At 29.8% G+C, this 18239-nt stretch overlaps 2 protein-coding genes across 2 annotated transcripts; both read right to left on the bottom strand.

Annotated features, from left to right (window-relative positions):
• Positions 1-3968: 3968 nt before the first annotated feature.
• LOC108913301 (phosphopantothenoylcysteine decarboxylase subunit VHS3-like) lies at positions 3969-7901 on the bottom strand. The gene is made up of 2 exons (XM_018718830.1): positions 7770-7901; positions 3969-4181 (listed from the first exon to the last, which is right to left on the bottom strand). The coding sequence occupies exons 1-2, from the start codon at positions 7899-7901 to the stop codon at positions 3969-3971; spliced, it is 345 nt and encodes a 114-aa protein (XP_018574346.1).
• Positions 7902-9829: 1928 nt separating this feature from the next.
• LOC108913300 (larval cuticle protein LCP-30-like) lies at positions 9830-18028 on the bottom strand. The gene is made up of 4 exons (XM_018718829.1): positions 18017-18028; positions 15634-15955; positions 12285-12504; positions 9830-10115 (listed from the first exon to the last, which is right to left on the bottom strand). Exons 1-4 carry the CDS (start codon positions 18026-18028, stop codon positions 9866-9868), a joined length of 804 nt encoding a protein of 267 aa, XP_018574345.1. The 3' UTR covers positions 9830-9865.
• Positions 18029-18239: the final 211 nt, after the last annotated feature.

Here is an 18239-nt window from a genome sequence, read left to right as displayed (position 1 = left end):
ACTAATGTATTTTTGTTTCTGGTATCACATAAGTGAGATAAGTTAAAATCTACGAATAATCCACTATCTGTCTGTTTCATGTTTAGAATATTCCTAATGCATCTCTTTTGTAATACAAATAGATCTATAGCATCACTAGAGTTTCCCCAGAATTTATATTTATTATTTCCATATTTTGTTCGGGATTGAACATAATTATGCAATATGGTACATTTTTTGATACTTAAATATTTTCTAATTCATAACAGATTTTCCAAACCGTTATGTATTTTTAATCAAATCCTTAGATCTAACACCTTCCTTGATTTATAGAAACAGTATCGTGTGTGTCCGGTTTTTAAAAGGACAAGGAGGATGTTGAAAACTACAGACCTATTGCTATTTTATGCAACTTCTCTAAATTATTTGAAATTATTATTCGCGAACACATTTCTTTTTATGCTAAAAACTTTATTGTTCCTAAGCAGCATGGCTTCATGCCTAGTAGATCGACAGTGTCAATCTTGTGTGTGCTACTCAATTTATTGCTGAGACTTTGGATGTGTTAGATCAGGTGAAAATTTTAGAGCATAAATTTCTTCCGATAAACTATGGGCGACGATTACAGTAGGTACTGTAAGTGGTAACACGAATAATAATTTGTTGGACTTATATGAAACCCGATTTTAGCACATATCATGAGTTTTAAGTAGGTTACCTTCAACAAGATGGAGCAACCGCACATACTGCAAGAGCAACAGTGTAAGAATTTAATGACAACAATCGACTGATAGTCGAGGGTGTGGCCAGCTAGGTCACCGGATCTAATTTCCTTAGATTATTTTTTGTTTTAATTAATTAACAATATAATTATTGAACAACAGTTGCAAAATGTGTATGGAAATATGCACAGGAGAGGATTTGTGCACAGCTATTGAAGGACATCATTTTAAACATAATATGTAATGTTTATTGCAAATATGGCAATATGGCTTACTAATTTATGAGTTCGAATTTTATATTACAGCGAAGAACAATGGTTTGTAAATTATCTATAATAAAAAGTAAACTGTCTCTCTTTATTTTATTCTGTATTTAAATAAATAATAATAATAAACTATTATAGGTTCACATCAAGTTCTTTTTATTTTCATACTAAAAATTTGCATTTTTTTCATTAACAAGTGAAGTTTGATAGTTTTCTCCTTTTAATAAAGTTAAAATCATTTCAACCAAAAAATAGAAGTGTGTTTAGCAAGTATCTAATAACAAATTATATGTATTAAGCTTAATAACAACAGTTCAAGTTAAAATCAAACTCAAAAACAATTTTATTTAATTATATCAATTATTCAACCACTCGACAGAGGTTTAGAGATTTTCGTTTGATATTACTAACCATGAATTATTGGTTGCCTATGCTCGATGGTCGCGTAGTCATTTTATAAAGGCTCTGTATATTAACTTTGAAATTTTATTTGAAATCGAGATTGAATATTATATTTTTATACTAACATTTTCATTTTTAGAACTTTCGATTATAAAGCTTTATAAAAACAACTGCATTTACACCCATACAAAGTAAATGTTTTGCCGTTCCGAAATGGCGCTTAGTAGTTTATAGGAAACTTGAACAATAATTTATAGGATTTGTCGTTTTTCACTGGTTTCACATATCAAAAGTTATGTAAATAGCCAAAATGATAGAACGTGGGCTACAGAAAATCCTCATATATTTCTAAAAACTAGTTTATATAGCTTAAAATTAGGGGTCTGAATAGCGATATCAAGTAGACGTATAGCAGGACCTTTATTATTCTATGAAATTATAGATCCTGAAAGACATCGAACAAGATGGAGTAACCGCATATACTGCAAGACCAACAAATCAATTTTTAGAAGAATATTATGATGGGTTGTGGCCAGCCAGGTCACCGGATTTAGCGCATTTAGGTTAATTTTTGTTTGGATATCTGGAGAATACTATTCTTAAAATGTGAATGAAATTATGCATAGAAGAGTAAGTGTGAGTATAGCTAGTGAAGAACAATATTTTGGCTTACTAATTTATGAGTGAATTTATTTTATATTGTAGCGAAGTAATGTTATTAGAGCAATAATTTGTAAATTAATCGTACACTAAACTGTAACTTTTTTATAATGCTATTTCTATAAGGAAAAATAAACTGTATGTTTATTTACACTGTAATAAAATTTGAAAATATGTAATAATCTGTTATGGCTTCACATCATGTTCTTTTTGTTTTCACCGTAAAAATTTGTAATTTGTTCATAAACAAGTGAAGTCTGATAGTTTTATCGTTGTAATAAGGTTAAAAGCATTTGAACGAAAAAACTAAAGTATTTTTCGTAAATGTAAAACTATATTGTATGTATTAAGTTTAATATCAACAGAGTTGACATTAAAAAGTTTTAAAAGCAATTTCATTTAATTACGCCTAACCCTTTCAACCATTCCACTGAGGTTTAGGGATTTTTTAATTGATAGTAGCGTAGTAGTAGTGCAATGTTAAATAGTTGCCTATGCTGGACGATAACGTCGCAGGTATTTTTGGTCCGATTTTATAAACAAACTTTTGATGTTAGCTAGAAATTTCTTAAAAATGATTAGTCCGCTAGAAAGCCATTAAATTTGGATTTAATTTTTTGTCACTTCATACTTTTTTCGTAAAACGCAATGGTTTTGTGGAAAATAACAAAATGTGATCAAATGCATATCGTGATTCGCCATTTTTCTCAAAAACATTTCGTTTTACGAAAAAAATATTACGAGACAAAACAGTTTCCAAATTCAATGGCTTTCTAGCAAACTAATAGTTTAAATTTAAATATGCGACCAAATTTTGCTGGTTCCAAAGACAAGGGGGTCTACAAAAAAGTGCCTTAAGGGGGTTCCCCGCCAAAAGGCGTAGCACTATCAGATTCAATATGTTATAACACCCCTGTGTACCAAATTTAGTGTTTCTCGTACAACAGGGTTCTGAGATATAAATATACTATTCTTAGGGCCATATTTCAAAGGTTCTGCACACTTTGAAAGTGCTAGTAAACCCCCCATTCATTTTTCGAAACGAGTTTAATTTTATCTTCTGATGCAATTTTTTACCTTTCAATGATTGTACCAACAAACAGCTGCTAACTTTTAATTACTGTGGTCGTGGGTAAAGTTTGAGCGCGACAATATCGCAGTGAAAAATGAGATAACCGTTTATCCTAAACGTGGGAAATGGAAGCATTCTATCTAGAAACATCAACGTTAATTTTGAATCAAATCATTTTATGCGTGCGTATGAATAAATAGTGCTTTTGTCTACCACACTTTACAGCGGCTGTCAATATTGCGGACCGAGTCCAGTTACTAAGTGACGATATATCTGTTGCGAACAGTTAGATAGAAGGCGACCGTCAGATTTAGAATTGATTGACGTTTTGTAAACATAATACGTTCAGCATTATTACTGTATTTCTTTGAGTTATATAAATTACATAATCAAGTTTAGAAGTTTAATTCATATTTAAGTCAATAAGACTACAATATGTAATATAGTGCCGATTACAGCATTGAGACTGCTTCCACTATTTAACGATGAGTATTAGAATTGTCATTTGGATGTCAATAATTTATTTATTTTTATGAAATAATTTTGACAATGTGGCGGTTTTTTCGGATTATAATGTATTTGTGACATTTACCGAACATTCAGTGCTGAGGACTGTCAAATTAGTCAAATGTCAAACCTGATAATTTAACAGCAAGATGGCCATGCCATTTTCCTTGTATAGCCACTGCATCAAATTTGCTCAAAGTAATTCCAATCATGTTTCGATGCTCTTTAATAATATTTTTAGATATTTGATAGTTCCTTAAATTCCGCAAATATACGTTGTAGTTTCATTTACTTTAAAAATGTTTAAAAAGTACTGATGGTCTTTGAAATGTAAGCGAAACGTAATTGTACTGCACTGCACTACAGATCGTCGTCGTCGTCGTCGTGGTCGTCGTCGTGGTCGTCGTCGTGATCGTCGTTGTGGTCGTCGTCGTGATCGTCGTCGCCGTCGTCGGCGTCGTCGTCGTCCTCCTCATCCTTCTCCTCTTCCTCCTCGTCTTTCTCATCCTCCTCCTCCGCCTCCTCCTCATCATCCTCGTCATCGTCATCATCAACATCATCACATCTTCGCCCCTCTCATATCACAGATTCATAAGACAAATTTAGGGGACCCATATTTTTTATTTTTGCCAAGTGGCTAGATCACATTTTGCCCTTTTTCTCGAAAACATTGAGTTTTACGAAAAAAATATCATTATCATTATCATTATCATTATCATTATCATTATCATTATCATTATCATTATCATTATCATTATCATTATCATTATCATTATCATTAAAACGCATAATGAAATATATCAAAATTTGAAAGAGTATAAAGCATTTCTATAGGATTTGATTTCCATTATTTTTATCAAAAATTAAAATACTTGAACATTCATGAATTTTAAAAACGTTTGTCAATAAAGTTAAATCAACTACCAACAACGAAGATGACCAGAATATCACAAATACCAACACATACACCAACACTAATAACGCAAGCAACACAATACCAGCAGTAACGATAAAACTTACTATAACAATAACAAAAATAAAGACAACTGTAACACTAACAATAACTGAAAGAGTAATAGTAACAGTAACAGTAATAGTAAAATATTATAAATTAAATTATATTAAATTATAAAAACATCATTTTCAGTATAAATACGAGAAAAAATAATCAAATTCAGGTATTAGATGCACATACTAAAACGTTTCATATAGTAATACGGACCATTCGACAACTGTATTTTTGTGGGCACACGTAACTTTGTATGTCAGCGATACATGGTGTTTGTATATATAAGAATGTTTATTCAAAAATTGCATCAATTCACGAAAAATTAAACTTCAGAATGGAATGGTTTGTATATTTGAGACATTTCAAATCTCTTCTAATTTTAACGCTTCTAGATCGAATGTTCCATATAGTTAGCTACTGTGAGAGACTGAGCTACTGTACTGTATAAATTTGAGGTCTATATCTTCCACTGTTCTTGAGTAAATAATAAAAAATCGTGATTTCTGTTTTTTGTTTGTCTTAACAAGAAGTATCAACTCTCAAACTTTGTCGCAATGTTACTGCTATGCTTTGCATATCGATAAATTTCGAATTTTTTTGATACCATTAAAAAGTGAGGAAGACTAATAAAAAAATTACTAGTAGGACCCTTTAAGGTTGAGAACTAATGAAAATAGTTATATTCAACTTATTTTAGAAAAAAATTAACGTGCCATTACACTTTTGATTTTCAGATACTAATTTCCCATACCGCAGGGAAAGGTATTAATCAGAAACGATGTGTGTTATTAATTCTAAATTCTAAACTATTAAAATAATGATAACGGCAACTGTAACACTAACACTAACAATAACAATAAGAGTAATAGTAACAGTAACAGTAACAGTATCAGTAACAATAACAATAATAATAATAATAACAATAGCAATAGGAAAGAAGTAGAAGAATTGAAGTCGATAAACGGTAAGAATATTATTCAAATTTGATCTGTGGGGGTATTTTTAGCACTTTTTATCCTACCATTTGCAGTTTTATTGGCTGCAACAATTTCAATCATTTCGTTACAGAAGTAATGTGCATTTTAAATACTAGGACTGCATTTACATTATTTAATTTAAAATACGTCCATATTTGAACACTTATTTATATAATATACTTTAAAATAGTAAGTAAATAACTAGAGTGCATCAGAATGCACTATATTGTTCTGATATCAAATTCATACTCTAATAATTATTGCAAGGTTTTTTACAATGTATCATTTTCATCTGATGAAGACAATGATCAAAAAAAAAATGTTGTGTAGATGCAATTTACCTTTCATTCAAATAAATGACAAACTGAGTTGAAAAATATCTTTGTCCATTATTGCAATTTAAAGTAAAGATAAACATATATTACTTAAATATTATAAACTAAATTATTCTATATTAAGTTATAGAAACACAATTTTCAAAATAAATACGAGAAAAAATAATCAAATTCAGATATTAGATGCTAAAAACGTTTCATATATAATAATAGGGACCATTCGACAACCGTATTTTTTTGGACACACATCACTTCGTATAGGTATCAGCGGTACATGATATTTGTAAATACGTTAATTTAAAAATTGCTTCAATCCATGAAAAATTATACTTCAGAATGGAATGATTTGTTTCATTTATATTTCGTTATCTCTAAGTGATAGATAGATAGATATATAGATATATAGATATTTTTTATTGGGGTTAACTTACACAAAAAGTGTTTACACACGTAAAAAAATATAGTAATAGTATAAAATAATTATGAAAAAAAAATAATAATGATAGTAAAATATACAACAGAGAACATACACGCGTACAGCAGTGTTGACACATAACTAGTTCATAATTTAAAGAACAAAGAAAATGGTAATAAAACAAAACAAGTGCAAGCAATAAATGGTTGTCAAATGTTAAAATAAAATGTTTGTACGAAGACAACAAAACAAACCAACAGTAATACAAGATAAAATAATATTATGAGTACCTAATGTAATAAGAAAAAACTGAAAGAATGCAACTGAAGTGTGCTAAGCCTACGTCTAAGTTAGTCATATTAGGGTGAGATCCCTTTTTAAAAATTCTTGCCTAGTATAAAATGTGTTGATTAATAGAAAGTGTTTTATTTTGCTTTTAAATAAAGTAGGGTTGAGATGACGTACTGGAGCTGGTAATGCATTAAAAAATTGGATGCCCAGATATGATGCGCCATTACGTGTTTTACTTAAGCGATGAAAGTTTAAGTTTATGTCATTCCAGTCCATAACTTATTGAAAGCTTCAATCTCTAAATTGTTGTGGCTAGAATCGGGGTCTCGATTTCCGAAGCCAAAAAAATTTGCCGTATGCCTAATAGAGGAAAAATATGTGCATGCTCATCATTGGTATGGTAGAGATGATATTATATAGAAAGCGGTTGGCTTAGGTCAATTAAGAGATTGATACCAGACGGCGTTTAACCAACCTTATAATCAAGTTTTCTAGAATTCCGTATTTCTGCATCAAAAGTGGGCCAGAGTTTATTCTTCCTTCTTCTTATATCTATAGTTTAGTTCTATTCAAGTCCCATAGAACCGAGGTCTTATTAGGACTATTATGCATTCAATCCTATTCAGCAAGAAGCAAGATTTTCCCAAAAGCGTCATTCTACTACATGCAAATTCTGGGCACTCACCCAGGATATGCGGAGGAAGTTTCATCAGTCGAGTCACATTCTCGGCAGACCGAACTATCTACAAGCTTTAGCTTGTATAGATGTTTCCTAAAGTTCCATTACTTTCCTGAGTAGAAGAATTTTATTCAAGCTCAGCAACTCATTTGCTCTTTCCTTCTAAGACACTCCATAAGTTGCTCCGGTGAAGCCCAGTATTATATATATTTTGACATTTGTCCAGAGCCCCCTTGACCACACTGGGAGATGTGCCATTGAAGGGCTCAATGCCAGTCAGCATTTGTAATACACGAGTTTTGAACTTACCATGTGTATCTAAAGCCTTAATTGCAGCTTGAATATGTATATTAGTTTACGATTATAACTTTTACGTACATTCTCTGCTAAACAAGCCATTATTACGAAAATTTTGCTTGAAATACAGTGGGAAACATCCCCAAACTGTAGCTTACACTCCATCGAGATCTGAGTTCATATATTCCTGCACCCATCTCTCTGGCCATTTTGGAGCCGACCGTTAACCATACTAGGTTCCATCTTCCATCTAGCCTCAAATGCCTTATGGAAGTGGAGCCTTGAGACATAGATATTACTATAATCCTGGAATATGGATTCCAGTCTCTTTCTCTCTGCTTATCTTTCCACAACTATATGAAGCGGTGATAGATTTAGCATACCACAACGCCATAAAATATTCTAGGTCTTACTATCGATGTATATGACATCATCGGCTTCAGTCTCCAGGTTCTAGCTAGGTGACTAGGTCTTGCTAACGTAAGTTGTTCCTGGTCACAAAAATTAGGTACTTAATGATAATGTTCGGCCTCTTCTCCCCGCTTTGACTTTCTAGCTAATTAGGAATAGTGATATTATTATATATTCTCAAATCATGTGATATATTAAAAAGATTATTGACCTAATTAACCAGAAAATAATAATAGTAAGTACAAAACAATGCTTTGTAAGCATTAAGTAGCTATGACATTTCAGATGTCTCGCCCACATTCGAAACCAAAAAGTTGTAAATAAGTAAAAAACAATACTGTTCAAAGTCGTTTAGTTTCATTATATTTTCTTCATCCCTATATTCAGTTTAACGATTCTCCTCATCAACAGTATCTCATTCGCATCATAGTATTCAGAAAATACTTAGTTATAATATTTTTTTTATACTATGCTATTGAACTTCTCTTTTTATGTTGAGACCCAAAGGTAGGTTTGTATAGATTAAACTAGATCAACATGCCTTCAGTAGCGACTCAGTTTTTGATTTGTGATTTGTAAGTATAATACTTCAGTTTTGTAATATACGTTGTAATAAATACTTCTACTAATACTACAATTCTGTCGTATAAAACCTACTTTCTATACAAAATGTGATTTGATTGTAGACAATTGTAGACAGTAGACAATCTCCAGTTTTTATATCTAAGTAATTTTAATGACAGTTGTGTGTCACTTATAACGTATTTTGAAGCCCAAAAGAGTATAAACTGATAGCAGTGCCACCTACAAACTTAGCAATAACCCATATTTGAAAAAAAATAACCTGATCCTCAAATGCAAAGAATGTATCCTATGAGATGTCAAATATTTTTTTTGTGTATTTAAAACATTTCAAATCCCTTCTAATTTTGACGCTTCTTGTTAGTTCTAGATCAAATGTTCCATATAGTTAGTTACTGCGAGAGATTGAGCTACTGTACTAAGTTTGAGGTCTATATCTTCCACGATTCTTGAGTAAACAATCAAAAACTGAGTTTCATATACAATTTTTTAAAGACTCTAAAGACGTTAAGAAACATTTTAACATTAATCGTTATTTATGTTTTTCTTGTTTGTCTTGAGAAGTGTCAGCTCTCAAAGTTTGTCGCAATATCACTGTTATGCTTTGTAGATCTATAAATTTTGAATTTTGTTGATACCATTGAAAAGCGACAAAGACTGATAAAAAAATTACTAGTAGAACCCTTTAATGTTGAGAACTAAGAAAAAAGTACAGATTTCTCTTATGTAATTTTCAACTTATTTTCTTATTTTAATATATCAGAAAAACTTTAGCGTACCCTGACACTTTTGATTTTCTGATACTAATTTCTCATACTACAGGAAAAGGTATCGCCGATTTATTAAGAAGCGATGTGTGTTATTAAATCTAAATACTTATTTATATTATTTGGTAAGCTTTAAGTAAAAAAAAGCTTATAAGTCCGATCTCACAAACCGTTTATAATTCAGATACCTTCTAGGAAAAATGCATTTTTGAACAGACCACTTTAATTCGCATTTGTATTAGTGAGCATTTTCGCATATTCATATTGAAGTTTTTGCCTCAATTAGTATTTTCTACTTGCTACTCAATTTCGACAGTATAATTTAGGATTTTGAATTAGCCATTCAATTAATAATAATTAATGTTAGATAGATAGGTATAATACTGTGAACCTGAGTATTTAGATTTTGTTACAGAAACATAATTCAGACTCGGTATTTAAAAGACAAACTTTCTCGATATAATTTATATTAAATATTATTAGTTTTAATTCATTTACAATTCACCTATAGATTTTTGATACTCGAGAGACCGAAGAATAGCTTCTGGAATTGGTGGTGGAGTAGGTAAATGGGCACCTTGAGGTACAAATCCATTTTCGTCAGCGGTGTACTGCACAGTGTATACAACGTTATCTGGACCAGTGTAGGTGAAGTATCCCTTTGCATTTATAGCTTCGTTCTCGGAACCTTTATTAACTAGATGGCCTTGTTCTTCAGCATAAATTCCGTTCTCAGTTTCATAGCTAGAATAAATATGATACAATGTTTTTTAATAATTATGAAAATTAAATTGATTATATAATTAATTATGACTGTAATATTATAGGCAACCAGGTAAACAGGAGATAATTTTATCTGCCTAAACTACAGTGTCAGAGAATTTTTTTATGACTAATACTCAAAACTCATTATTTTCTAAAAGGAGTTGAAAGCATAACTAGTAAACTGGAAATAATTGCATTGTTAACAGATTGTCATTGTTTGACATACTTTTTCTTTGTATTTATAACTGTAACTTTTTCAGCTTTCTCTGTATGTAGACTTTGTTATAATAATTCACATTCAAAATATAAAATAGGTAATATTTACAATAAACTTTTTTCTTTTGTAGATCTGGGAATGTTAATAATATCATTACAATAATTATGTTGTCAAAAATATCAAAATTTAAAAAAATAATTGAGTTTTACATGTCGGGACGGGATAATTTATTAAATAAATCTACGAATTTAAATACATGAAGATAATAATTGCAAGCAAAGCAATACATTAAGAAAAAATTTTTGAAACACATGAACAGTTAGTTCAGATGTGTGTTAGCAAAGTCACGTTGGTATTTATGTTACCGCGAATTATGTCATATAAAAAGATGTGCTGAATAACATTCGCTTATTCATGTGACATTTATCTTGCCATATTTTAGAATTATACTTGCATTAATACAAAAAGGTCAAGTATATCCTTCCTTTTCTAATTATTTATGCAGAATATTTAATTTAGCCTGAAACCACTCCCTGGATATTTTAATAGTTCACGATGATGGTAAAAGACTTTTTAGTTAGAAAGTAGCTGGTACCTAATTGCGTAATATCCCTGTAAAAATAAATTGGTAATTTCAAAAGTACCGTTACTGAAATACAGAATATTGAATATACTTTTATATTTAGAAGTGTATATTGTAAGTATCATGCAGGACAATAAAACAGGATAGCAAAAAAAATTCTATGCGCATGGGTGCGGAAAATCTAATAAAAAAATTTACGTGATAAAAATGCACTGCCAAAAACAAATCTTTTTAATAATTCCAAATGGGTGATAAAAAACATGAAAATTGAAACATGTCCTTAGATTCAGTTTTTTGTCTAAAAAAAAGTCCATAACAATTTCTGAAAATAATATACTTTTCTGAAGAAAAAAAAACTATTTAAAATACATTGTCAAAAATCTTCACAGTTTTTGAGAATATGTATTGAGCAAAACTTTTAACTATTACTGACACAATTTCCCAGTTAAAATAACTAATAAAAAGACGAAAAGGTAAAAACAAACATAACTAGATAATCTTTTTTTTTTTCGCTACCCTAATTTAATACACTTTAAGGCCCGGTACTTTGAGTCTCGATTAAAGCTTGATTAACTGATCGGGCGATTAGACTGTACATATACTGATTTATTTTATAAATAATAATTACAGTCTAATCGCCTGATTAGTTAATCAAGCCTTAACCGAGACTCAAAGTACTGGGCCTAAATATAACATTAAATGATTGCATTTTTTTATTTTGTTCCTTATAATGCCTTAGTAAAAATTGATGACTTTTTGATTTTCAAATTATATGTATTATAATAATTATTATTATTATTAAGAATGTTGATTCAAAAATAAAATATAGGATGTAAGTAACACACAATGTGCCAAAAATAAAGTTTATATAAGAATATATTCTTATTGCTATTGCTTTGAAGCCCTCGGTTTTGAAATATAAAGTGTCGAACGATTAAAAAAATCGTATATCTAAATATATTCTGAAAAAATAAAGATACTAAAATGAAATTTTTTATGAAGAATGAAAAGGTCTTTTTCCAATGGTGTGGCATAATTTCTGAGCAATATGTAACCAGCAAACTTTATACCGACGCCACTGATTGTGCAAACAAAATTTCGTTGCATATTTTCTTTAAAAAAAACTTCAATACCTTTCATTTCAAAAACGAATACTTCAATACCGAATGTTTAGAAATTTTTATGAAAAGTTGTAGTCCCATAATTTTTTGATGATTTTAACCTAACGTTTATTTTTGTCATAAAATTATAAATAACTTTCTCATACGAAACTTTGATATTCCATTAGAAAATGAATTTTGTGATACTATCAATAGTTTCCAATAAATATGTAAATTAATGTACTCACAGGTAGTTATAACTCTCTGGCTCAACTACTTCAATTTTTCTTATAATGGCATAGTTCTTGTTGTCATACAAACCAGCTGCGTTGCCTTGTTTTAAACTTGCTGCTTGACCATAACCAGCAGCTGCAGGAATTCCAGATACCTTATTAGCGCCGTACACTCCTGAACTGATTCCCAATGAAGCACCTGATGGAGTACTTGATCCAGATGATCCTCGAAGGCCTGTAGGTATACAAACATCAGTATTTAAGTTACAGCACGAAAGTGTTTTCTATACAGGGTGATTCACAAATAGTGACCAAAAATGAAACCTCTTTTCTATAAAGTTTGTGTTAAACTTCAAAAAGTATTTTTAATTTTTTTAAACAATTTAAAAACTAGTAAATGAAATAATTTGAAATTAGGCGCATGTATTTATGTAAACATTGTCCAAAATCTAAGGGCTTTTCCCAAAATTTACATGCTCCAGTGGCGGAGATACAGGGTATCTGTAGTATATTTTTCTAAACGGTACGCCACTGCTTTAGGGTAACAACCATTATATTTTCAAATTCGTCTATCAATTTTCTACAAATTACTACTCTCTTATGTTTTCGAAAAATGCTTGACTTTCGAGTAACTTAAATGTACGTTATGTTTTTAAATTGCCCACCTTGCTTTAAGGTAGATAAGTGAAAATACTTATTTTACTTTTGTTTCCTTTTATTATTGGAAACCTGCTAAATACGCCCCAGAATTGCTCTGTAATGAATATTGAAACACAATATAGAGAAATAAATATCTAGAGGACTATGGTTGGATGATCTAGGCAGTCATACAACATAAGCACCATTCACCGATATTTTTGTGAAAGGTTTTTATTTGGCTTAAACATTTAAACTTATTTATTTACTTACACACCTGTAACTTCGGAACAAATAAAGATCGATCTAACATTTTTATGTGTTTTAGTATTACAAATAAGTATACTTTATGCTCCCAAAATTTTAGCACAACAATACGGAATGCATAACTTACCGATTTTGGACTACAGTCTTTTGTGGACACTTCAATATAAAAATACAGAATAAACTATCATCGTTTCATCCATTTTAATATAACACGGCCAAGCCCAGCATAGCTATCGTTGTATCGCCGAATTTAATTTGCTTAGTAAGGTGAAAACTTCAAACATTATGTAATTATTTGATTTACCCAATGGATAGAGTATAAAAAGAATAATATCTAGGTATATCGTATTGTACCCAAATTTATATCTGGGTAAATATTACTTATTCAAACAGAAGTAAATAATTTCCATAACCATTGTATTCTCATAATTGACCAATGCAATATTTATTCTATTCCATCAAGATAAACGTTATTAAAGACAACCTTCATAATTTGAATCGTAACAATAAAGGATGAAAAGAAAAGTGTTTTTTACAAACAACTTTCTTATTTTAAAATAAACTCTGTGATATAATTCAACTAATTTTCATAACAGGTTAAATTAGCATGCTACATTTTAAGATGGCTATTGCATTCTGCATCATCGACTTTATGTACTTGTACATATCTTGGTAGGTCATTGAATTCCAAACACGATATAATTAACACAAAACTGCTCTATTGCTAAAAAAAACTGAATGATTAAGAAGCTAACGGAATCTCAACTAAGTATTATAGATAGGAATTTACATATGTAACTTGAAATGATGATAGTCAATAACAGCATTTTTCCTGTTTTAGCGTTAAAAGCTTTATTAAAACAATTGAACAATAAGCAGTTCATACATATTTCTTTCTATTGTGAAAATTCTGAGGTGCGTAGGTATAAGGAAATGGAACATAACACTTGGTTAAATATACGCCAAAAGAAGAATACAAGATGTTGTATTTTCAAAGTATAGGATATCTAAAATTAATGGAAAGGTGGTTTATTTATTTCATGTTCAATTTTTGGAATTGAGGGCATCAAAATAAATAATATTTTATGTTATTCATATATAACGTGATTACCTGAATTATTATTATTATTTCAAAGATAATCATGCTTTCATTAATAATATCTGTATACATGGTATAACATTTTGACATTTATCTTGAAAACGGTACATCGCGACGGCAAATAGCAAGAGTAAACGCATTTTAAATAAAATATTATTTACTTGGAAGACCTTACCTGTTTTTTGCAACTTGAAATATACCAAATATCTTTATAATTTTGAACATCCTGTACTTTGAAAATGGAACAATCTGAACACATGTATATGTATACTGTTATTAAAATTTCGTTGAGCGTTTTAATTACATCTTACATCCTGGATAAATTCATTATTACATGTCGTTTAAAATACGTAAAACCTTATTTTTTATTGAATTTTCATTTCGCGTTTGATTTTATTTATTTTTATAATACTCATTGGCAATTGATAATTCAGCAATTGAGATTTGTCAACGTATCTCCATGGAATACTTATCCAACTTATATCCAATGCTTTTCGTATTTACTTTTTGAAAAATATTTTCTCCTTCTACACGCATAGACAGTGCAACACATTTTTTTAACAAAAATTATCCAGGAAAGCACATTTTTTTATGGAGAAAACATTTCCGTATATTCAACAATTATTATTGACATCGCAATCTCTATTTCAAAAGTGGTAAAAATAATATGTTGCAGCAATATTCAGTGCCATTTGAGAGCACAAGTTATTATTTTTATTTTCATTATTTGCTTGTGCGTAATAATAAGACCGACCCTATATACTAAAACTAAATTAAAAAAATTATAAAATTTACTAACTAGTGTACAAACGAAAATTAACTAGAGAAATAAGAGGTTCTCATGTGCTTTTAAATAATAATATTGTGGCAAACAACTGCATTACGGGATACATACTGGTAACGAAAAATCCCTAAATCTTGATGCCACCAATATTAATGATTCGTTTACAATGAATAATGACAAACCATTACAACTATGCTCGAGATAATGCGATCGCTGATTGGTTGAATAGAATATCGTGAAAAATTACACCAATCACAGCCTGTGAAACAGAAATTTAATTACCTACATAAAGGAAATAAAATTACTGCTCCAAATAAAATGGCTGATCATGTGGCCTGTATTCATTTATGAAGGCTCTGTAGTTAGGAAAATCAAATATAGATCGGTCTCGATTTTATTAATTCTCATCAGTTGGATGTTATCGACATATCTCAGCCACGTTTTAACATGTCTTTTATCATAAGCCACAACTTCCACTCCTCCCATATGAATACAAACTTCACACTGAGAAGAAAAACTTTCGTAAATGCATTACTATTTCTTTGCAAATAATATTCTAAATTTATTCTATTACTAACCTGTTCCTACGACTATGGTACTTCCACTGCCTCCAAATCCACCACTACCACCTACACCTCCTGAGCCGCTATAATCGCTGCCTGAACCACCAGCTTGATGTAAGTATGGATTATCATCGGGGACGTAATCCCCAGAATTATCATGTTGGTAAGAACCACTTTGATCAGGATAATAGTCTCCACTGGTGTCATGAATATATCGGCCGTCATTGCTATCAGAACTTAAGACATTTTGGTATTGTGTTGGGCGGAAAACTAAGCTACCCTGAGGAGCACCTAAAGTAGCTGTAACTCCCAAAGCTACTATGGAAACAAAGGAGAGCTGCAACAAATTATTTCATTACTATGTTTTAATATAAATATATAAATTATAATATAAATATTACAGTATGTTACTCCATTTAAGACGAATCTAAATGTTGATGCTTTTAATTTGAATATCCTACTTATTTTCCACATTTAGATGCTAGGTACGATGAATGTGGTATTGCAAAATAGTTTTAATCTTAATTTGAACGAAACACATGGCTCGAAATTGTGAAATATTCATATATTGTATGAAAAGGTTACCTATCTTCACAAATCGCCTTTAAAATCTTAAAGTGAATATTAAAATACTCGAATGATTTACAAACTTTATTGTTTTGTTCAAAAAATTAAGAATAAACTATTTTTCAATGCGTTTAAGTATATTGCTTATAAAACCACTTGACGTCAAATTGTTTTGTAAACTCTTTGAATGAGTACAGATAAAAAAGTTTCCGGTCTAAAACGTTTAACCGTGTTTAAGGTATGAAATTAATAAAATTCTGTTTTTTTTTAAATCATATGTAGTTTACGTTCTAAACATTTTAATGTCCACATCTGCATCTAACTATGATAAACTTATTTGTAATATCTTTAAACACTTTTCGTTTCTTTATCATACTGACGCGTTAAAGAAATGACCATTTTTTAAAGTAATTAATAGATTATTATTATTAAAGAAAACAGAACTATGCAGCGTATCAGAGAATCTTTGAAATACAGTACCAATGTCCTTTTGAAACTGTAATGCCAAGCTAACCTTTAGGTGAGTAAGTTTTTTGTTGAAATTCAAAAAGTCTAACGCCACTGGTTTCCAATATGTAGTGTTGTAATTAAAAAATATTTCATATTTTTTCAAATATCTCTAAAAATGTTTTATATACCTATGAATAGTTTATAGAAAATTGAGCTAATGATTTAGGTAACTAATTAATAACATTTCGCTGGACTGGTATACAAATATAGAGGTACTTCCATTAAAAACTAAAAAATTTCAAGTTTTTCAATTTTTTTGGAAATTTATCAGGACGATTTGAATTCCAACTGCACTGTAAAGTAAGAAATATCTTCAATCCTATCCGAAAAAAAGACTAATTTTCCAGTTGTTATTTTTATTTAAAAAAAAACTAAAACTGTCCATTTATAATAAATGTACCCATACGAATTTTTTGTGGAAATTCTGAAAACAGTGTCCATCGGAAGTTCAAAAACACTTTTTGTCGTATACATTTTGAATTTTTGGGAGCTGTATCTTTACGCTGTTCTTCAGATAACTAAGAATTTCTACAGCAAACGTTTTATTACACTTTCGAAGATCGCATTTTATTTAAAATTGCATTTGAAATAAAAAAATCCTATTAAGTATTTTTAGTCAAACAAATAGTTTTGCAATCGTTTTGGAGTTATTTAACTGTAAGTTAATTTTGAATTTAAAACAGGAATAACTCGAATATTAAGAATTTAAGAAACTAATGAACTGCATTACAAAATACTAAAACGTAAGCCTCTATGTTTCAAGTAAACCATCAAACAAGTTACGTTATGTAGGTATATATAACTAAAATGGTAGGATACTTCAATTAATTTTCAGTTTTATTAAAGTTTAAAATAAAAATTGTCTTCGCTATGTTGTATTTCTTAACTTTGGGCTATAATAACAAAAACATAATATTCAAGTTAATGGGATATTAAAAAGGAAAGATAATTATGAGTATAACTTTAAATTACTATTCTCACTCACTTGGGACTGCTAAGTAAGTTTAATTGTCAAATTTATGTCTGTCACTTTCTTATGCATATGCTGTTTGTTAGATAGAGATTTAACAGACAAATTAATTAATTAGAAGTTGGACAAAATGGGCCTTAATATTTTTTTGTGTAAAATCGATGTTAATAAATGTTGATATAATTTATTTATCTTTAAAATAAAATAGAATTTAAAAAGTGTACTATCTAGCCATCCTCTTAGTTAATTTCAATTTTAATTATTACCACATTCTTATTTTTGTTTTTGTATCCATTGTACTTTTTTGCTAAAAGTTTAAAAATAAACACAATGTGAGTAAATTTCACTTACCAAAGAAGTCATTTTCAAGATAGCTTCAGGTTGAATAACATACAATCAGAAGATGTTTATATATATAGACTTTTTTTAGCTCTATCTTAATGAATCACGTTACTATTTGATATCTCATTCCCCCACTATTTATAAATTTGTACGATAAACTTATAGTAAAGTATTAATAAAAAATACGAAATTGTTAATTATGCAAATTGGGTGAAACATGCGGAGTGATTTG

This window comes from Anoplophora glabripennis, unplaced genomic scaffold (genome assembly GCF_000390285.2).
Source record: "Anoplophora glabripennis isolate ALB-LARVAE unplaced genomic scaffold, Agla_2.0 scaffold933, whole genome shotgun sequence".
Lineage (NCBI taxonomy): Eukaryota > Metazoa > Arthropoda > Insecta > Coleoptera > Cerambycidae > Anoplophora > Anoplophora glabripennis.
Note: the sequence above shows the minus strand (reverse complement) of the source record. Positions and strands in the feature narration are given on the sequence as shown.